At 50.4% G+C, this 17,571-nt stretch overlaps 1 protein-coding gene across 3 annotated transcripts in view; it reads right to left on the bottom strand.

Moving 5' to 3' along the window:
* RGS9 (regulator of G protein signaling 9) overlaps positions 1-17,571 on the bottom strand; it is a 99,278-nt gene that overhangs the window by 11,312 nt on the left and 70,395 nt on the right. For all 3 annotated transcript variants that reach the window (XM_047708088.1, XM_047708086.1, XM_047708087.1), the window contains exons 10-16: positions 16,553-16,582; positions 15,783-15,844; positions 13,680-13,793; positions 10,484-10,599; positions 6,847-6,934; positions 4,815-4,953; positions 2,153-2,238 (exon numbers count right to left, since the gene is read on the bottom strand). In XM_047708088.1, the coding sequence (XP_047564044.1) occupies positions 2,153-2,238; positions 4,815-4,953; positions 6,847-6,934; positions 10,484-10,599; positions 13,680-13,793; positions 15,783-15,844; positions 16,553-16,582 (635 nt within the window). The remainder of the gene's footprint in view (positions 1-2,152; positions 2,239-4,814; positions 4,954-6,846; positions 6,935-10,483; positions 10,600-13,679; positions 13,794-15,782; positions 15,845-16,552; positions 16,583-17,571) is intronic.

Below are 17,571 nucleotides of genomic sequence, written 5' to 3'. Positions count from 1 at the left end.
AGCAGGGACGTGGCCGCCCCTAGTGGGAGATGGAGCCGCAGGACCAGAATCTGGGCTTGTTCCCCCATTTTCCCGGTGAGCCCCAAGGTGGGGGGACCTCAGGGGCATGTTCAACCTTAGCTCTTTCTCCCCCTTGGGAGGAGGAGCCGGTGAGTACCACCTGCCATCGGGTTTCTGGCTGGGCCAAAGGAGGACTGCCTATGGTGCCGATAACATACCTTCTAGAATGTTTGGAAATCAATGTGCTAGCTTAACCTCCCATGGGCTCTTCCTAAACGAAGGGGGCAAGGGGAGTTTGACATTGGAAGCCCAAGGGTTCTGGCCTCAGGGAGAGCTGGAGCATTTGTTTTCAAAAGCCAAAGATCTGGGAAGGAGGGAGAGTGCTGGGCTGTGCAAGAGGACGAGGTGGGGCCCACAGAGAAAGGGGAGAGGCCTGGAGAGGGCTTGGGGAAGGGCGCTGGCGGTGCTGGGTGCAAACATGGGGTGAGTCAGAACCTTGACCGAAGTCACCCATGGGTTCTTGGGATCCAACCCTGTCCACCACAGCCTTGGGCACAGGACAAAGCTCCAGGTGTCTGAGTGAGGCAGGAAATGGGGAGCAGCTGAGCCACCCACATGCCCCCAAAATAGGCCTTTCAGCAGCAACGGTGGATTTAAAACCTAGGACGTCCCCAAAGCTCCGGATCACCAAAGCCCAGAGAATTCTTGGATCTACCCTAGGGAAGAACACAAGGAATCCCCTACTAGTAAATCAGGACTGAACCTGGGTCTCCCACCAGCCCTGCCAAGGGGAAGCCTGGAGCTCGATTTAACTTCTTCTAGAGAAATTAAGGTTTGTATATTGCCTGACACCCTCAGGCCTTGGGACAAAGGCACCCACCGCAATCCCCACATTTACGGGCTGAGCTCCCCTCGGTACGAGAACATCTGCCCGTGTCTTCTTACTCACAGGGACATTCTCAGACCACAGTTCCCCACCCCAAAGCCACGAGGTGCGGCTGGGGCCTCCCGCCATCCCCGGCACCCCAGGCACCCATGGCACTCCAGAAAAGAGCCCAGCTGATTCCTCGGGTCTGCCCTGACTGGTAGAATATCTGGAGAGAGAAATACGAGACTCTCCTCCTTTCCCTCTACTTTCCGGCAGAACTTCTAGAGCGATTACCCCCCTTTCTTGTGGCTTGAAGGAGACCCTTTCAAGCCCCCAGGGATGCTAAACTCCGCCCCCCTTCCCCGGTAAACCTAGAAGAATGGCACCACAGAGACCTCCTTTCTCTCCTTTTTATAACAGGGCCATTATCCTCAAGAATGAAACCAAGTTGTTTTTTTGTTTTGTTTTGTTTTGTTTTTTTAAAGCTCCTTTAATAAAGGCTCCGGTCCAGCCACCCCTCTTTTGAATTGACCAGCAACACTGGAAAAGAGCCCAGCGTGGGCTGAGCCGGCAAACAGGGGAACGTTTACTAACCACGGGGGGACAGGCCACGCGCTGGCGCCGGGAAAACCTCCCCCAAAGTCCCATGTCTTTGTTCAAGCTGTCATCTGGTTCCTCTTTGGAATCCTCAGTCCCCACAGAGTTTTCTTTTTTCCCCCCAGAAAAGAGTTCCAACTGGCCCTCAGAACATGTCCTCCTTTGCCCACAGGTTCGGCCAGATGAGACGACCCACATCTCCAATGAGGAAGGTGAGCACGAACCAGTTAGCGGGGGGCCTTGCCAAAAGGCGTTCACTGGGGTCAACAAGGATGCTTACAATGTCAGTGCTCATCTCCCCCAGGAGCCTTGACATTTTTTCCTTGCGGTTGGAGTCTGCTATGCTAAGGTCTTAGGACTTCCCAAGGATACAAGGATATGGCTAAGCTACTTCCCACAAATCAGTTCCAAGGTGGAGAACTGTAGTAATTAACAAACCAACGAGATGCTTCCCTTTGCACTAGGGTAATGATCAGTGCGATAATCTTCACTTTTTCCAACCCACGTCAGGGACACACAACTTTACGGGCGAGAATTACTATGGAAATCTTACTAGGCTACCTTGAAGCCAACAAGGCCATCCTACCCCTAAGAAATCCTTCCTGGTCCCTGGTATTTTCATCAAGCAAATTGTCTCCATCATGGCCATTTGGCTGAAAAGAAGACCCTCCCTTCCTCTCCACTTGCCTTCTCTTGGTGGTTCCCTGCGGTTCAATAGCTTTGGCCAGCATTTCCTTATAGATTGGAGATTTTAAATAGCGGGCGTAAGAATCCTAGGGGGGAAAAGAGAGAAACGGTGATTAAGAGAGGAGACGTGTCGGAGACGTGTCAAATCAACGGACCAAGCTTGCTGTTTTCAAGTCCTCCCAGGGCACCGAGATGGCAAAGTTCAGGGAATCTGCGTCCTTGTGTGAAAGGCATTCAGATGTGGGTCTAAAGCAGTGGTTCTCCAGTGCGGTCCCCAGACCAGCAGCGTCAAGTTCGCTGGCAAATTACCAGAAGCACACGTCTTCAGGCCTACCCAGTCCTCCGAAATCAGGAATTCCTGGGATGGGACCATCGGAGTCTTCACAAGCCTTCTGCGGGTTCTTTTGTACTTCAGCTGCTCTGTGGTCTCTAATCCCCCTCATGAAAATCAACCTTTGTGGGGGAGGGTCTTCCATGAGGCTAGCATGAGATGACAGGACATCTGTATCCCACCACTCCCCTCCAGTACCTCCTTCCCCCCCAAAAAAATGAGCTGCCATGAGCTTGGAACCCACCTCAAAGCCAACAAACATCCTTTTCTGCCCTGAATTGGGGTATGAAAGCAAGAGAATTTAAAAAAACAAAGACAACAACCAAAAAAAACCACCAAGAGTCAGGTTTCTCTTGTGTGGCTCTTTCCTTGAACGCTGGGCAGGCTCCAAGAAGTGGCTTCGTGAATGCTTGTCACCTCCAAGTCAACTCAAAACTCTCATTCTAACAAATAGGCAACAACGTCCACAGCAACAACCCAGTGACTGAAAGTTTTTTAAGTTTATCAAAAGGGTCCCATTCTAAAGACTGAGTGGTGGCTAAAAGTGACGAGAACCATGACAGTCTGGGAGTGGGCGTTATGGATCATCGGGTCACACTGAGTTTATTGACGTAAGACACAGCCTCTAACGACACACGGTCCGCTAAGCGTATACACTGATCTCAAGTCACCCATGACTCCTTTTCGTTCTGCCTAGTTTCTGGCTTCCCTGCGTGTCTCTGTGAGAGGCTGTATAAAACCACATTTTTAAGAATCAAAATGTATGTGAAAATAACCCAAAGGAAGACCATTAGTAAGGGTACCTTCTTGTGAATCCACTCACAAGGCAAACAGAGAAACCCCACCAATGGAAATCAAGTGGAGAAGGCAATGTGGCTTGGTGAAAATTCTGAACTATTACATATCTTAGAAGCAAAGTAAAAGTGTTTCTTTATAACAAAATATACATCAAAGACTAAATAAAATATAATTAAGGGATGCTAATAAAAATTTGCCACTCAAACAGTCATCATATAATGAAAATTTCTAGAGATACTCTATCATAAGAGGAATAACTATAGTTGTGAAGTTAAAGCAACTGTAGAAAGTCTTATTTATTTTAAGATGTATTTATTTATTTGACAGGGAGTTAGAGAGGGGGGAGGGAAGCGGCGGGGAGGGCCAGAGGAGAGGGAGAGAGCGAATCTCGAACAGACTCCCCTGAGCACAGAGCAGGGCTTGATCCCACGACCCTGAGGTCATGACCTGAGCCAAAATCAAGAGTTGGCTGCCCAACCTACTGAGACACCCAGGGGCCCCTGAACAAAGTCTTATTATGACACCAATTAAGAACCCAACTGGAGGGGTGCCTGGGTGGCTCAGTGGGTTAAAGCCTCTGCCTTCGGTTGAGGTCACTATCCCAGGGTCCCAGGATCAAGCCCCATATCGGGCTCTCTGCTCCACAGGGAGCCTGCTTCCCCCTCTCTCTCTGCCTGCCTCTCTGCCTACTTGTGATCTCTGTCAAATAAATAAAATATTTTTAAAAATTAAATAAAATTTAAAAAAAAAAGAACCCAACTGGACAACCTCTCTTAGGCCAATGCTGAACCCCAAATTCTAATTTCCTAAGAAAGAGACTGACTCTTATCTCAAACTTACCCCCCCTTTTTTAAATAGTTTCCTAAAACTTCCCACCATGTTCACTTTTATTAATAACCCAGAAAAGCTACCTGAATTCCCACTGGGTTTTACCATCCTCACACTGAATTTGTCTCTTTCCCATACTAAATGGCGCCCCAACCCCAACCCATGATATGTGCTTCGGGCCAGAGCCATCAGAACAGCCTCTATCCCCTGGTAGAGACTAAGGTCAGCCTTGGGAGGCAGGCGGACACACTTTGACTCCCAACTCCACCTCCAAGGAGACCCTGGACAAACTAGACTCTGGAGAAGCAAGTTCTGCCTTGTGGGTGGCCCCCGATACAAAGCCCCATGCTTTGCACTGTGACTGCTGCTCCCAAGTCCTCGGTAAATAAGACCTATTCCAGCAATGTCCTCACCACCCATGGCATGGGTGCCCGGACCACTGTCACAGAGTGACAGCCCATAAGGACACATACAGCATCTGCCTGTGGTACCCCCCCATCCCCCAGATGCCAAGACTGGAAGCCCAGCAAGGTTCCGGACCAATGAATGAGGGGAAAAAGGCCATTGACCATCCTGCACCCCAACACCGGCCGAGCAGAAGCCACACGGTATCTCCCCCTGTTCCCATCTCCAAAGACTTTCCAGGTGCCCGAGAAGGGAGGGGCCGCTTGGCCCTCCATGACCGTCCACACAGAGCCCACCTACCTTCTTCATGAGCATGTAGATGTGAGTCTGGGCCGCATCTAACACATAGCGGTGAGGGTGTCTCAGCCCCTTGACAGTGATGTCCATGGTTTTGCCATCTATGTTTATCCACCGTCTCGCCCCTGGAGCCAAGAAGAGCCTGGAGCAGGGAGGAAGATGTTAGTTGGAAGCTCGACCAAGTCAGCGAATGAAAAGTTCAAGGCTGCCTGGGCGGGAGGGAGGGCCGTGACTCAGGTCCCCTGGAGGAAGCCGGTCACTGGCAATGAAAGCTGCCCAACGCCAGCCATTAGAATAAAGAACCCAGTTTCCAACTTAACGCCTTTTGCCTTATTGACGAGGATTTGGGGCCCACGGGGAACCAGGCCATTCCAAGCAGGTGTTCCAGGCCCACTGCTCTCCCTTGGTTCAGCCTAAATGTATTCAGAATTTTTTTTTTTTTAAGTAATCTCTGTACCCAACGTGGGGCTGGAACTCACTGACCCCAGACCAAGAGTGGCATGCTCCACTGAGCCAGCCAGGCACTCTAGAGGTATTTAGAGCTGAACCTCACAGGCTGAGTTAGGAGGCAGCGCACAGTCCCAGCACCCAGAAGGTGGGTGGCCGGGGTGCCCTTGCCAATAGCCCCAATGAGAACCCAAACTCAGCTGCATGGCTCTCCAACGTTTCCCTTTCTGACTTGTTCAGGGTTAGAAATCCGGGAATGCTTTCCCACTCTCTGAAGCTGCACATTAAAATTTTGGAATTCAGATGACGATGACGTCATGGGGAAGCCTGGGGAGAACCTGATAGAAAGGAGGAGGCTGCAAGGATTTTTCTAGTGGACTTCTGGAGTTAGGAGCCATGTGTGTGTGTGTGTGTCGTGGTGGGCGAGGCCGTCAGGAACCACTGTTGTGAGCGTGGCTGTCACAGGACCTTCCTGGAAGGACAGTCCCACCGGCACCCCCACTTGTCCCTGGGGGCGGAGGTGGGGACATTCCTAAGAAAGGCCAAGAGCCTCCAAGTATGAGATGCGGAACCTCAGCTCTTCCCTTCAGTGTTACCGGCACCTTCCCGGAAGGTGCAGTGGTCCCTTCTGAGTTGGTGGGAAGGACAGACAGACACCAGAGGTCCAAAGGGGCAAGTGCTCAGAGGGAAAGGGCCCTATGGCCTGCTGCCCAGACCTCAATGCCACGGTCTGGGGGCTGCCGAGGGCCCCGCCTGGCCCAGCTCAGCGCTCAGGCTTTGAGAACCACAGTTACATGTGTGGGTGTGAACAGAAGGTGCTAGGCCCTCGGGGCCCAAGGCTGGTGTCCACTCAGACCGGTACAGAGCAAAGGGCTGGCAGGGAGGCCCCCACAGCAGGACAAAGTCCACCCGGCTCAGCTCAGGAGGAGGGAGGGCACGCATCTCAACAGCCGGGCACCTGGCAGTATGGGGGTCTCCTCCCCCCTCTTCTTCCTCCCCACTGGGCCATAAGAAGCAGGCGGGGCCTTCTGAACTGAAGCCTCAGGTTCTTGGGTAACATGGAGGGCAATTTTGGGGAGATGCAGGCCTGGAGCAGAACAGACTCACTGCTACACGGAGCTGTGGGGTCTACAGCCATTCCATGCAACATAAGAGAGGACCCCACATTTGTACCCCAAGCCGGTGCACTGGGTGCAGAGACTTGGGGAAGCTCCCTCCCGTTATGGTCTTCACTTCCCTAGATGGCTGGGGATGGGGGTGGGGGGTGTCCTACGCCACCTGTTGTCCCTCTCCTCGCTCTCAAACATGCACGCATGCACACCCCTCTCGGGACATGGAAGGGGGGGTGAGTCAAAAAGCATCACACGGTAACTCGGGGCAGCCGGCTTGAACTCCCGAGCATAGTCCCTTTGGAGAGGGCAGTGACCTCACGCATCTCCCAGACTTTCTTCCGAGGAGCCCCAAGCCTTAGTGGGGAGGTATCTATGGACAGCATGGCAGGTGGATTGGTCCCCCTATTCCCTCTCAACCTCCAGCACAGCAGGGTGGCCCACGGGGAGGCTCTCCCAACCGTCCGATGAGTCCTCACTTGTAAATCTCCTCTGCTTTCTCCTTGACCTTGGACTGATCTCCGTACTTCAGATCTTCACAGGCTTCCCAGAATCCCAGATTCTCCCCTGCGTGGGGAGGAGGGGTCACGCAGACGAAAGGCCGGCGGGAAACACGGCGGGAGAGGAGAGAGAGGGAAGAAGAGAGCTGGGTCAGCGAAAGCCAATTCAGTCCCCGCGGCCCAGGGAGCCTCTCCCGTCTGCAAAACAGACCAGAGCAGACTGTGAGGCTGGACAGCACAGCCCTCAAGAGAAGGAGTCAGGTCTTGCTTCCAGGGCCCAGGAAAACATTGTTAACCTGCAACCGCCTCACACGTGGTCTCTGCAGTGAACCAGACTGGAGTGCACCACGTGTGCAGCCGTACACAGCGACCGTCCCCACTGGCCTTTCCCGGGTGACGCATGGGTCGGAGCTCACAGCAGCCCCCTTGGACTGCCCCAGACTTCCCTGCCCTGGAGTTTGGCTGGAGCAAAGCCTGCTTGGACAAGTGAGCCTGGGACCAGCTCGTGAACAAGTCCTGAGAGGCTTTCTTCATAAAGGCCACTGTTCACTGTGCCCACGTTCAGCGACTGCACGGGAGGGCTGCCCACTTTATGGGCACAGACCAGCACCCCCGCCAGCCCCCCACAGGGCATAGTCCAGCCGGAGGTCCTCAGAGAGAGGACCTCAGGGAAGGACTTCACAGAGGGTCACCTGAGCCACAGAGACTCAGCTCCTCAGGGCCCAGGAGGCAAGCCAGTCTCCTCCAGAGCCCTCCCTTCCTTTCAACTTAAAGCTCTCCAGGCACCCACAGGGGGTGTGAGCACTGGGGTACGATCCTCCCAGGCGGTTGTTTTTGCCTGAGAAAATCAAGACAATCATACCAGTAGGAGAGCAAGTGGCTGCGTGTGAGCGTGTGTGTGTGTGTGTGTGCAATTATGTACTGTGTGTGTGTGCGTGTTGTACGTGTATATGCGTGTGCCTGCATGTAAATCATGGCATGCTGTGGAGTTAACCCCCCGTTTTCATAGCATTTGCCAGGTGCGTCGGAATGGAAAAAGCAGCACAATTCTCAACTAGTGGACGTCTGTCCCACAACTCTACAGAGGTCCTGCCTCTTCAACATGAGCTTCAGGGTGCTCTTAGGCCTGAGGTCACGGGCATGAGGAGACAAGCCAGCGATGCCTTCAGATGACACCCAATCAATCTCAGGTCGAGTGCCGCGTAGACCACCTTATCCAGGCAAAAGACAAGCCGTTGCTTAAGGTTAAAATGAAATGAGCAGTTATTCACAGCAGCCAAAGGTGGAAGCAAAAATGTCCATCAGCCGATGAACGGATGAACGCGGCATAGACATACAATGAACGCGGCATAGACATACGGGGCCATACGATTCGGCCTTAGACAGGAATAAAAAATCAAATGCGGGCTACAATATAGATGAACCTTGAAGGCATTACACTAAGTGAAATAAGCCAATCCAAAAGGACAAAAAGATATGTGATATATGATATGATCCCCCTTCTACAAGGTATCAAACATAGAGAAATTCATGGAGACAGAAAGGAGAATGGTGGTCGCTGGGAGCTGGTGGGGGAGTGGGGGAGAGGGAATGGGAGGAGTTAGTGCTTCATGGGGACAGAGTTTCCTTCAGGGAAGAGAAAAAGTTCTGGAGATGGACGGTGGTGATCGGAGCACAACAACGTCAGTGTACCAAGCACCACCGAACCATACATTTAAAAACGGTCAAAATGATAAATTTTATGTGATGAATTATTTATTGCCATAAAAAAGTAAACGAGCACACGAAAAGGTGTGCGTGAATGTGCAAAACAGTGTTAGTCACAATAGCCGAAAAGTCTAAACCCAGAGGGCCACCGAAGGATGAATGGATCAACGAAACGTGGTCTACCCGTACAACGGGATATTATTTGGTCATAAAAAGGAAGGAAATACTCTTAAGAGGGATGAACCCTGGAAACACTATGTTGTGTGAAAGAAGGCAAAAAGCCACACATTGCATGATTCCATGTATATGAAATGTCCAGAACGGGCATATCCATGAAGACAGACAATAAATTATTAGTGGTCACCCAGGTGGGGGAGGGGGAAACAGGGGGAGGGGCAGGCAGAGGAAGAGTGTGGAAGAGGGAATGACTTTTAATGGGTAAGGGGTTTCTTTGTGAGGTGGTAAAAATGTTCTGCAATTATATAGTGATGACGGTTGTGCAGCTTTGTGAATATACGAAAAACCCCGGAACTGTAACCTTTGAAAGGATTACGGCATGTGAATTACATGGTACATGTGTTTATGGTATGAGAAGTAGATCTCAGTGTTTTTTTTAATGTCATTTAAATGAGAAAACTCATGATTCATCTTCCCTGCTTACCCCTGAGGCCTCGGGAATCTCTCACAGAGATCACCAGAAATAGTATTTTAATAACACAGGGATTTCTTTTCAAAGGATTCTCACTGTTAACCAAGTACAGGGTTGAGTGCCGGGGGCGGAAATCAGCCCAGGGTGCACTTTGTCATTTTGCCACTAGATGGCACCCTATCCCCTTCCTCTGGAGTTGCTTCGGGGGCCCCGGGGCCCCAGCTAAAAGCGCTTGCCTTTCCCACCGTCTATTCTGGGTTTTATCCTATCATGGCAATTAGGCTTGATTAAAGAGAAGGATTGTCAGGAATCCGTATTATGATGTGATGCGCTGCATCAGGCAGCCCAACAGGCTAATGGCACGTCCCCTGGGATTAGTTCCAGGCGCAGCCCCACAGACAAATGGGTCTTGGGAGCAAGCAGCTGAGAACGGAGGTTAAATACGATGATACCCAGCAGGCTCGGGAGTCAGTAAGCAAGTGAACGAACCCCATAAAAACACACCTTCCAGCAAAGGGTCCTGATGTTCCCAGGTGGTTCTCAGGTAGTGTATTTAAGAGGCTACAGTGCCTCCCTACCATGCTGAGACACCCCGAGACGGAGTATAAAACGGGGCCCCGCCCATCCCCCCACCCCCGAGGCAGCCCCTGTACATCGGCAGCAGAGCGGGGGCTGAGACTGTGGTTCTCAATCACAGCCACGTGGGAGAATCACCTGGGGAGTTCTCACACCCGCGGGTATCCCAACCCAAACCAATGTAAAAGGAGCATCTGGAGAAGGGATCCGGCAGGTGAGTTTTTAAAATTCCCCCAGGTGAATCGAACGCACAGCCTGGGCAGAGAAGCAGGGGGCTGAAGGGAACCAGGCCGCCAGACAAAAAGGGAAAGCTCGCTTTTCCGCTTTCCTTCTGGCCAGGGTCCCCCCACGAGCTGCGCTTAGCAGCAGGGGATGAGGGAACTGACTCTTGGACCGGTGACCCCAGAATCAGCGCGAGGAGGTGGGAACAGCAAGAGGGGACGGAGCCCTTGCATTTGGGAGGCACGCTGCGTGGATTTCGTCAGCAGAGTCAATCCCCTGCCCCTCGGCTAGTGGGGGCCTCTTGGAACGGATGGAAAGGACACGTCCAAGAAGGGCACACAGCAGCAGAGCTGGGAAAACATCAACTGAGAAATCCTCGAAACCCTACGCCAGACATGACAGGAGTGTTCCTAAAAGTAAAAAAAAAAAAAAAAACGGTATTAAAAAAATCAAAAGACCCACCACTGAATTCTTTCTTAAGAAAGTACTGGAAGCTCTGCCGGCCCTTGGGGTCTCGGATCAGCTCACTGAAGTTGAAAGCCCATCTTTCCACTCGCATCTTGGTTGGGATTTCCACCCTGTAAGGATGATGGTTTGTAAGTGCACCAGATGCTCAGAGTGAGGCAGGGCCCCCACCAAGCTCACCAGTCCCATGACCCAGGGCTCAGCCTGATCCTCAACCCCCGCACAAACCACAATCCAAGTAACCAGGAACATGTAGCCTTACAGGAGCCCCCTGGGGCTCATGTGGGAAGCTGGTACCCAGAGGGAAGGATGCCCACAGCGACAGCCTCACACTCCCACCTGCTCCCTTCTTCAGAAAAAAGGAACACAGATGCCCCCTCTGAGGCCCATGGAGACTGGCCAGCAGCGGGTCAGTCAGGCTGCCACACCAGACCAGAAGATTCCAGAACGGCCCCGGTGATGGGTGCTGTGGCTACTGCCTCCTCACCCCACGCCCCTTCACCACAGAGCACAGGGGCAGCAGGAAGGAGTCGATGATTCTTCCCATACCCGCCCTCACGCCCCAAGCCCCAGGCAGACCCTTCTGTCACCAATGCACCCTCCCCCAGAGCCCCCGCCTAGATGCAAGTCCCATACCACTTCCATGTTTGGGAAGGTCTCGCTGTTCCCAGTGAGGACATTGGAGCACAGCTGGCTGAGGTCTAACATTCCAGAAAATGAGGAAGCCTTGGCTTTTCTCCTATTCCTTAGGAAACCCTCCAGAGCCTAACACAGCGCCTTGGAGACAAAGGTTTCCAAGTCTACGACACCACCCGTCCCACGGAGGTAGCGCTAGAACCGTGACCGGCTGCCATTCACGGCATCCAAATCAACCAAGCAGGCTCGTGCTTTCTCCAATGGCAGTGTGAAAACAGTAACAACGCTGCCCTAACATTAAGAGCCACCATTCACAGAGGGCCACCTCCTGGGAGGCCCTGCACTCTACATGCACATCCCCAGGTGAGAACGCTGTGAGCTGCCCGTCGTCATCCCCGTGTTCCTGCTGAGAAGACCAAGGTTCACCCGAGAAACGAACCCAACAACCAAACAAAGACAAACAGTGGTGTGCAAGCTTCAGCACGAGTCAGAATCGCCTAGGAGATTCATAAAAGCACAGACTGCCAGGCGCTATCCCTTGAGTTTCAGGTTCACAGGGGTTGGTGGGGCCCAGGGATTTGCATTTCTAGCAAGCTCCCCGGGATGCTGCCGCTACTGATCCAGGGACCACCCTGGGTGCCGCTGTGGCCAACTGGTGTTAGGAACCCCAGCTGTTCATTAAGGTCAATGGGAACTTTGGAAAACCACTGCTGTGGACCAGAAGGCAGCCCGGGCCAGTTAAGAGGCTCTGGGGGTGAGGGCTGGATATTGATATTTGGTTTTTGCTTTTAAGGCTCCCAGGTGGTTTTAACACAGCTTTAAGGTCTCAGCCATTCAGAACAAGGCTTCCTGTTTTCAGGGGGTCACTTGGCTTCACCCCGTAGCACCCTCTGAGAGACGGTTCCTACACAAAACATCACCCCCGTTCTTCTCCCCAGCAAATCTCTGCCTCACCCTTCAATACCATATTCTCCCTTTCATTTAAAACTGGGCAGCTCTCCACATCTCCGTCCCAAGCCCTCCCGGGACAACATTTTTCCCAGCTAAGGGGCTCTGCCTTCTCCTCTACGGAGAACCAAATTCTGCACAAGATTTGGGTCACTCCTCTGCCCTGATATGCTGGGAGGCTGGCGTAGGCTCCAGAAAACCACCCTCAAAACTAGAGGCCCCAGAGCGGGAGGGAAGCCTCTCTAGAAGGTGGTTCTCAAGTCTTTGGCTCCGTAGGGGACACTAGTAGAGAGGTGACCCCAAACTCTAGATGAGAGCCCTCCTTAACCCACCAGCGGCCCATAGCAGGCCAAGAGGAATGGGTGGAAGTTTTCCCCAAGCTATGGGGAATGTAGGCCTCTTGACTTGGCTGGATCTTTGCTACCTGCATGTTCCTCATGCCTTCATAGCAATAACCTTGGTGGTGACCTGAACTGTGGTACGCACCTGATGCTCTCGATCTTTCCCATCACCCCACCTGCCTTCTCTGCTCCTACCGGCCCCTTCCTTCCTCCCCTCCTCCTCACATCTTTCCCTCACATGTCACATATATACTTCTCTTCTTCCTTCACTGGCTTACGCTCTACCCTTCTGCATTTCTGCCTTTGTCAGGAGCCATAACGGTTTAGAATTCACAAACAGAGCAAAGGAATGAGTGGTACAGTCAACAAGGCAGGCGTGGAGCCCTGCCCTCCAGGCACTTATTTTTTCTCTAGTTAGAGATAAAAAATGCAAAGCCATAGGGGTGCCTGGGTGGGTCAGTCAGTGAAGCGTCTGCCTTCGGCTCAAGTCATGATCCCAGGGTCCTGGGATGGAGCCCTGCATCAGGCTCCCTGCTCATCGGGAAGCCTGCTTCTCCCTCTCCCACTCCCCCTGCTTGTGTTCCCTCTCTGTCAAATAAATAAATAAACAATCTTTAAAAAAAAAAAAAAGTAAAGCCATAAACATGATTGTTTTTCTTTTCAGAACCAATATATTGTTATTGTAAAGTTACCATCCAACCCAGATTTTCCACTATCAGGTACACACCCAAGAGAAATGGACACATATGTCCACACAGAAACCTGGACACAAATGTTCGCAGCAGCATTATTCATGACAGCTAAAAGACAGACAACCCGCATGTCCATCAACTGATGAATGGATTAAAAAAAAAAAAAAGCCTATCTCCTTACAGTGACTATCACTCAGCCATAAATACAAATAAGGATGGAGTACTAAACCAGTGCCCCACACAGATGAGCCCCGAGAGCATTATGCTCAGTGGAAAAAAGCTAATCACAAAGGCCACACAGTATATGAATCCATTTATACAAAATGTCCAAGGTTGGCAAAGGCACAGAGACAGGAAGTAGTTTTGGGGTTGCCTAGGACTGGAGGGGTTTGGGGTGGGGGAGGGGTTCTTATTTAGGTGAAATGTTTTTAAAATTAACTGTGGTAATGGTTGCACAACCCCAGGAATATAGTAGAAACCACAGAATTGCACACTTTAACTGGGTGAGTTGTACGGCACGTGAATTATAACTCAAAACGCCATTTTTTAAAAAACACCAATATATCTGATACATACAATTTGGCATTTAAGTCCCAGAACTGGGTGTCATCTGTTATCCAAGGATTGCTGGGGAGGCAGCCTGACATGATGGCATCATTGGACAGAAACTGCTCACTGTATTTGACGATCCTGAAAAGCAAATGGAAAATGATTTCCTAGAAGTTCAACACCCAAGGGACGAAATCAATACTCAGGTTGATTGACCGGCCTGTCCTCTTTTCTCCTGATCGATTTAGTTACATACTTATTACTGCCTTCTTAGAAAAAGGCTCGAATAGCCCTCGGGATTGGCAGGTGTTTGACGGGACCTGTCCCTCTTCTACTTGGGACATGAAAGATTGTCTTCCCAGCCAATCCCTTTGCAATTTCTCTACTGTACCTATTCCATTAAAATAAGCCCTCCTTATATATTGGATCAGGAGTCCATTAAAATAAGCCCTCTTTTTATATGGGATCAGGAGTCTTCCAAATTCAAAGCCAACTCCATTTGCATGTCGCCATCTTGGAAGCACGAGGTCTTCTGAGATTCTGTTGTCACGTTCCACCCTTTGTCAGATCGCCCAAATTTGGGAACTTAGATTCATCCTTTAGAGCCTGTGGTCTCACTGAGGTGTGTTCACACGTTCACAAACGTGAGCAAGAGCTAATGCCTTCTTCACGAGTTAGACCTTCCCAGCAGCACATTTCCCAGTGTGCGGGCAGTCTGGAAAACCTGCTGTGCCTTCACCCCTTCGGTGGGCCCTATATCCACTGTACACCCATGAGACACCTGCTATGACATCTGCCCACAGCCAGGAGATTTTGTTAGAACAGAACCCATGCCCCAGAGATGTCCCAGAGCATTAGGTTTCTAGGTCTGTGCAAAACTCAAGCCCCTTGGCTTCATTTCGCCCAAGACCCTCTTCTTTCTCAGCAAGACCTTTACAGGGGAGCAACTGAAAGGAAGAGAAAAGAAAACTGGTCCACAGGTCCAACCACAAATGATGTCGAATTCTGGTAATGAAGCACTAAAACAGATAAAAATTGGAAAGCGGGTGTAAGGAGTATCTGATAGCTTTTGAGTCTCCTTCAATGCGCTTTCTGGTTGGTTTCATTAAATTGGGTTTCTGGAACATCACGGTAGATGGTTTTTACTTTATCATACAGCAATGATTATCGTCATAACCTAAAGCTGAGTGTCCACTGAGTATATGGTCACACTCTCCTCTGTGACCAACGGAGCTCAGCAGGTGCAGACAGAAGTGGTTGAAAAATGTGGGGGAGTTCAGGGCACATTTTCTCAGTTGGGTGGTATGTTTGCAAATGAGGGATTTGGAAAGATGTAAAAAAAGGTATCTGAAGATTTTTATAGGAGCCTAACCCTTAGCCCTACTGGAAGAAAGGCACTGGGCAAAATACAACATCTTCCATCTTGATCGGCACCATGACTCAAGCCTCAGTCACAATAAATGATCAGTCAGGCTGTGACCCTCCAGAAACAAGCCAAGTTCATTTTCGTGCATGCAGGAAAAGCTTAGAGCTAACAAGGTGGTCCTAAAATGAATTCCACATTTAAAAAAAATAACTGCTTACATTGGGGGGGGGGCACTAAATCCTTTTGTGTCTCCCTAGTAATGTCATATGGGGGACTAGCTTGAGGTACCCTCAATGTTCAAGAAGTCAAATGTGAATTTCCAATTTATCGTAACTGGATTTTAAATCAAAGATTAACATTGGACATTCAATAGTACACTGAACCAGTAAACATAGCCTACAGATCTCTAATAAACTTGAATTGTTACTGATAGGAACACAGGCAGGTGTGGCTCCCCCACAGGGCCCGGTCTACGAACTTCCAATTCTTCCCACCACCTCCATCCACACAGCAGTGGTTTCCAAGAGAAACGAGGCTTATATAAAACCTCACCCATCCCTGATTTGCCCAACCCAAGATGACACCTGGACACACGCCGACTGAGGAGCAAGGAATTGAACCCTTAAAAGACTGGTTTCGTCCCTCAGAGATCCTGAGGAGCTTGTGACAGCCCATGACTGCTCAAGTTTGCCTGAAAACAGAAAGTTCTCTTCTTGTCTACCTCTTATTCCAACCTCAGCAAGACCAACAAATTAGGGACATACCCTCCAAGGGACACTGAAGACTTCACAGTGGACCTCATTAAGGCCTGTTGGTAATACATGATCTGGAAGAGACAGAGTGGTTAGAGGATGCCCAACTTCCCCACCCTCGAGTGTTGCTAACACTGGCCCTTACACGTGGCCTCCAGAACCGGAAGCCACCTCCCTCAAGCCACCCACCACGGTACAAACAGAGCACAGGTCCACAGTAGACAGGTGAACCCAAACTCCAAATGAGGGGCCTCCATAGCCCATCATGTGTCAATCTGGGAAAAGGCACCAACCGGAAATACAAAAGGTCGTAAGGAGCATTACACCGAGACAGGGGGACAGATGCTTGGCTTTTCCCTCAGGGGCCTCTGGTTCACAAAGCAGAGCTAACCTCAAGAGCCAGTGCCTTCCAGGGCTCTGCCTTGGGCCCTGGACACAAGATTTGCCACAATAGGTAGTGTGCCTATTCAGAGAGATTCTGAACGGCCCTGTCATTGTAGGAGCCGGGGCCGGGGTGGGGAGGCAGCCGCTGTGACAGCCAGCCCACGTCCCTCAGATCTGGGCCTTCTGATGGTGTTTCATATCCTGAGCCTCGGCACGGATCCATTTAGATCTTACAAAAGATGCTTTGTCATTCTGTGTGGTCCATTAATTTAGAAATAATTGAACATGACACAGGGCTTTTCATTTCATTACTGAGGGGCAGAGCACAAAGCCAAAATACGTGTAGTTTGTTGGAGGACTGAAAAATCAAACTTCCCTGGGACCGAGAAACTAATTACCTCTTTCCTGACAGCAGTGACTGTTTGTTTCTGTAAAAACAAAGAAGGAAAAAACCATTAAACAGATGCCATTAAGTCACTGCAGTTCAAATACCCATTTGAGGAATGAAAATCTTTGCCCATGAAAAAAAAAAAAAAACAGTTTTTCACCTTTTCTTACTTAAAAGACAGGATTTCACCATGACCCCTTCCATTGGAGAATTAATTCACTAAGGCTCAGATGAGGGGAGGCGTTCGATTTACTAATATAACTGTACGCTGTTCCCCCAAAAGCCAAGATGAATTCAAGACTATGTCTTGGATTGGTCCCGATCTACAAGAGTGCCTACAGAGCCATCCTGAATGGAATGAGACACACAGATGGGGAGACAAGTAGGCAGCTAGAATGTTTGTTTCTTTCCTCCCAGGAGAGAGCTCTGAATGAGTGGTGAGATCCATTCCTTGGGTATTCATAACAATTTGACCAATGCAAATTGGGGTGGGGGTAGAAAGAGCCACATTGCCAAGCATAAAGCACGCTTTTAAAAAACTGAGACCAGCGTCCACCAGAAGCTAAGTCCCAGAGGAGAGCTGTATCCACGTATATCCATGTGATATCCACATATCAGGTGGGTCCTATCCTCGTGTTGAAGCAGCTGAAGCAGGTTCATGCCTGGGGTGAGTGGCAGGGCACCTTCTCTCTGGATTTTCTGCAATATAGCAGAGAAAAGCTGGCTCTCGAAGGAGACTCCATGTATAGGTTCTTAGAAGCTCCTGGAAACCATTTATACCTGTCTTCTACTAAAATTCTCTATAACTTGACACGCTTTCCAAGCATCACTTTTCCGCTCCGTGTAGCTCCCAGAATTTGGGCACAGTTGATAATTCCAGTCTCGGTTTTTCTAGGTTTGGCTGCTTGGTGCTGACTCTCATACTTTAAATTGATCATCTTCGTTCCTGGCCATCAGCCTCCAAGCAGCTTAATAATACAACCAGATCTCCACTGGGAAGGGAATCAGGAGCTCAAGGAGGACACTATT

Source organism: Lutra lutra, chromosome 16, assembly GCF_902655055.1.
Source record: "Lutra lutra chromosome 16, mLutLut1.2, whole genome shotgun sequence".
Taxonomy (NCBI): Eukaryota; Metazoa; Chordata; class Mammalia; order Carnivora; family Mustelidae; genus Lutra; species Lutra lutra.
The sequence above is the reverse complement of the archived record's forward strand: the minus strand, read 5'-3'. Positions and strand labels throughout refer to the sequence as shown.